Source organism: Trachymyrmex septentrionalis, unplaced genomic scaffold, assembly GCF_001594115.1.
Source record: "Trachymyrmex septentrionalis isolate Tsep2-gDNA-1 unplaced genomic scaffold, Tsep1.0 scaffold29, whole genome shotgun sequence".
Classification (NCBI taxonomy): Eukaryota; Metazoa; Arthropoda; class Insecta; order Hymenoptera; family Formicidae; genus Trachymyrmex; species Trachymyrmex septentrionalis.
In genome coordinates, this window is record NW_017305451.1 from 2,189,953 (window position 1) to 2,194,513 (window position 4,561).

At 36.5% G+C, this 4,561-nt stretch overlaps 1 protein-coding gene across 2 annotated transcripts in view; it reads left to right on the forward strand.

Moving 5' to 3' along the window:
• The first annotated feature begins 2,535 nt into the window (after positions 1–2,535).
• LOC108749503 (carbonic anhydrase 2) overlaps positions 2,536–4,561 on the forward strand; it is a 17,607-nt gene continuing 15,581 nt past the window's right edge. For both annotated transcript variants that reach the window (XM_018488272.1, XM_018488273.1), the window contains exon 1: positions 2,536–3,013. In XM_018488272.1, coding sequence (XP_018343774.1) covers positions 2,977–3,013 — 37 coding nt within the window. In that variant the 5' untranslated portion in view covers positions 2,536–2,976. The remainder of the gene's footprint in view (positions 3,014–4,561) is intronic.

Genomic DNA, 4,561 nt, shown 5'->3' on the forward strand with positions numbered 1-4,561 from the left:
ATAAAATATAATATTAAAAATATTATAAAATATTATAAATTATAATAATATATAGTATGTATAATATACATATTCTAAATTTCGATAAAAAATTAGAAATATTATAAGTGCGTTTGTAAAATTCAAATATCTTTTAACTATTGTATTTATTGTTTTGTTATTTTATTACATGTTTCTCACGTATTTAAAATTGAGTTCCACAACAATGTCTTTTATATTGAAAGAAATTTATCGCAATTCACTGCGTTTCAAGGATTGATCGAATCAAGAAGATAAAATGCTGCCGTTGAGTACAATCTAAACATTTCGCATATATGTAAAAATAGAAACATCTAGCAAAATTAATTTACATCTGAAGAGACGTCTCTCAAACAATTGAGCATATTGATATTTAATAACAAGATCCTTCAGCAATCATTAATTTTTATTTAAGTTGGAATTCTCTTTATTAGCGCACTAAAAACGTAATTATGACGTTGTAGCTTGCAACATGTTTCGTGACGTAATCTCAAACGATGTTATCTACGAGTGATAAACAGAGTGTGCCACTCGAGTGATTAGATTATTCATCGCAAACGCAAAGGGAGATAGGTAAACATCTTTCTTTCAAGAAAATCCCAATCTAATCTTCTGTCATTACAACTTTATTAGTTAAAACAAATCTTTTCTGCAACAGCATCAGATATGGATACAAGCAACAAGACGCACTGTATTTTATTTTAACTCGGCGATAAAAACTGTCAAAAAATGCATTTTTTTAAACATTGCGTTGCAAAAAAACTCGCATGTATTTTATTAAAACATTATTGAATACGCGCGAATTTTTATCTAAAAATAACAATACAAAAAATTGAATAAAAACTGATTGTAATGACGATATCAATGATAAATCACACTTACTGTTTACACACCACGACATTTTTCAAACATAATGGAATTTTTGGAATCTAATTATCGCTACTTTTGTCTAGAGAATTAATCGTTTCCTACATCGAATTGAAGTCTCTATTTTTTTTTTTTTATTGTTTTTTAGTTATAATTCGCATTTTTTTATTATTCTGATTATGTTTATAGTTATTATTATTAACATTGAAAATGACTCGATGGGAATCGAAACTTTGTCTTTGTAACCTTCATATAGCGTTTTTATATTTATTACTTTTTATTAGTACATTAAGTATATTAAATCTATTATTTTTGGCTCACAGCCTTTCTCAACAAATTTCTTTTAAAAATAGAATAATCAATCTTATTGAAATTATGGAGTAAAATTAAAAATAAAATTAACGTAGCGACATTAACGGAGTCGAGTTGTTCAGGAAAATAATAGATTCCTTGTACCAATATATTGAAGAAAGAGATTTGTTTAATATTGAATAACGGAATGAATCGTAAGAAAAAAATTGTATATATTCGCATATAGAGGAAAGGCCCTTATTATGAGATATCAAGTTCATTTTTTAGTAAATGCTAGAAGTCTGTAGACAGAATTTAAAAAAATAATAGGTCATTTTGAAGAGAATTTAATAAGCTTTAAGATAACGTTATATAAAATTTAATTCAAATTCTTTTTTTTTTTAAATTAAAGAAATGTAAAAAGTAAGCAAATCGCAAAGCCAAAAAATTGTGCTCCTAATATGAGATGCGCCGAGAAATCGATAGTAAAACGCAAAGTATATCAGTATTGCAATTGAAAAACTTTATTTAATGTTTCTAAAATACAAACAAACACAGCCAGCGTGCGCGAAAAATGAGCATACGATAGATTATATCCAGAACTCGTCTTCAGGTAGTTGGAATCCAGCATCGCAGAAATAGGCACTCGACGTTTATTTCGGTTGTCTTTTTTATTATTGTACAATAACATTTACACTTTAGCAACGATTTTCACTATAACATAGGAGCATGGATTATTTCATATTAAAAATATATCCTGGATATCTCGTATTACGATTTTCACGTCTTATAGTTTTACGATCATCTAAAATTTAACTTCTACAATTAAACAATTCAATATATCCAATATTTTTCTATTAGTACCACCTTACTTTATCACTACATGAATTTATTGTCAAATAGTTATTATTTTTTTCTTATTAAATAATAAACAAGGCTTAAAGGCTCATCTTATTGAAGACATCCAAATTCTAAAATCTTGTTTTACAATGACTACAGGCATGATCTAATAATAAATTTTCTACTAAATAATTTTCAATTCAAGAGCAATAAATTCATAGTGGAATCAATAGATAGCGTTTATTAGTTTATAAAAAACGCCGCTATCTCATATTAGATGTTTATCTCGCAATAAGGGGCTTTCCTCTATGAATAAGACAGCGCAGTTATTATTTATCGATCATCGATCCGTCGGCGTCGCATGTGCCGCGCTGCATGCACGTGCATTGAGCACGCGTGGTGGGCGCGCACGTGTAAATATTTACCGGCGCATGCGCGGCTGGCGCGTCCGCGTGTCACGTGACCGCGCGCGATATAAAGCGATGCCGACGCGCCGGCCGGTATTGCTGCTGTCGGAGTAGGACGCGTAGCTTGCCGGTCGCTTTCCCGATCGCGGAGGAAAAAAGCGAAGACGAGAGAGAAACTCGACGACCGCGTGAAAAAATATACAGAAGGGACGCGCGACGGTGATTCGCGTTCGTGTGATTTCGATCAGTTTTTCTCTCGCGTTTCTGAGCTTAGCGAAACCCGCGGGTTTCGCGAAGTCAAAAAATTGCGGAGGCCGCGAATCGCGTCGGCCTCTCGTCATTCTGGAAAACGTTGCGGGATTCTAACGTGGTCGTTCGGACGATCCCGACGCTTCCCCGACAAATCAGCGACTACGGAACGCGAGTGCTTGTGCGGCCGATCGACGCGAATCGACGCGCAAGCAGTCAAGACGAGCGGGTGCAGATTTTACTTGGACCTCGATTTCGTGGACTTGAATTTCCCGTGGACTCCCAAGGCAAACCGGATACAAATATGAGCTCGAAGGACGAGTGGGATTACTTCCGGAATGGTAAAAAAAAAAAAAAAAAATTAGAAATATTTTAATGGTTGTTTCTCAAAGTTGCGCTCCGCTTAGATATTTTCGCTACACATAAACATAAACTTGAATTTGCGTCGCGATCGCGCGAGTCTGGAATGACTCGCAAGTTTCATGCGAGTTTGGATCGCAAATGAATACAACGCGCGAATGTATTTGCGTAGAATAGAAATTGTGAGGAAAATGGATAAGATCTCAGAGGAAATTGTAACTTCTTAGATAATCAATTCCCACGGCTATTGTATTTAATTATATGTATAAAATAGACAATTTTCCTGCAAATCACACGGGCACTCGGCCGTTACCGTTTTCCTCGTACATCTGATAAGCACGCACGTGGAAATTATTGATTAGCCGCTTTGTCAATCGTCGTGCATTCAATATGCATATAACCGGGATATTTCTGTGCTTAACATTACGATCAGTGCTGGGACTGGCAGCCGCTGGTATCTCGTCCAGATAAACCACGACGGACGAATGTATTCGCGATAATTCCTATCGCGGCCAGTTAATTGAATCCTATTGCGAAAGCGGCACGAGCCAATTTCATTGTAAAACAGAATTTTTTTTTTCTTAGGAAACCATGCCAAGTCTCTACGTGAAAAAAATGTGACGATCAAGAGTGCGTTTCAAAGAAAACAATGATCAGCGTAACTGATTCTTGGCCTTTTCATTCAGTTAAAAACATTCAGTTTTAAATTCCACAGAGAGAGATTTTCTCTTTTACCTTTGTGTTGGCGATTACTTTCTTTATTTCTCTTCTCTCTTTTTCTCTCTCTCGCGATATGTCTAATACTCACTAGAGTAGAAGTAAGAAGTTGGACAATGGGCCAGTCAACTTTTTCATTTCGTTTGTTAAGGCCATATATTTCTTCAAGCTTTATGAAATTGGGAAAGATGGGCAGCACGTGTAAATCTCTTTCTTCTGTTCACAAAGTTTTTTCCCCCTCTGGAATTGAGATCCCGGGGAAACTTCGCTCTCTGGAATAATAACGCAACACCGCGTGGCGTATCGCTTGTTTTTCTCTCGTGAAATTATCGATCCTTCTCGCCAACCTTAATTTTTCAAATAATAATATCTCACTAGAAATCTTTCGCTGCGAGACATTTGCACGCGATTACTCTCGATTGGTATTTTTTTGCAACTGCCGTTGTTAGCTTTAACGATGGCACAAATATTGACTTGATCGTACGATACGCAAGATTACATTTTAGAGATCCCTAAATCGTTCGTCGATTTTTAATTGCTCTGCAGCAAGTTAGATCGTGCTCACGTGTTTAGACACTAATCGTCTGCGTAGTCTACAGTCTCGGGACACATGTCGAGTTTCATGGAAGGGAAAGCCCTGTTAGAAAGCCTTATTTCGTTTCTCTTTCCCCTTTCCGCATTCGTTCGATTTTTCGGTCTCGGTTTCCGGATGGCACCGCAGGCTCACTGACCCGGGGCCATTGTCTTCCCGTCCGAATGCAGGGCGAACGGGCCGTGCCAAGCGACCCCGCCGGGGGGGGGCGGGGGGGCGG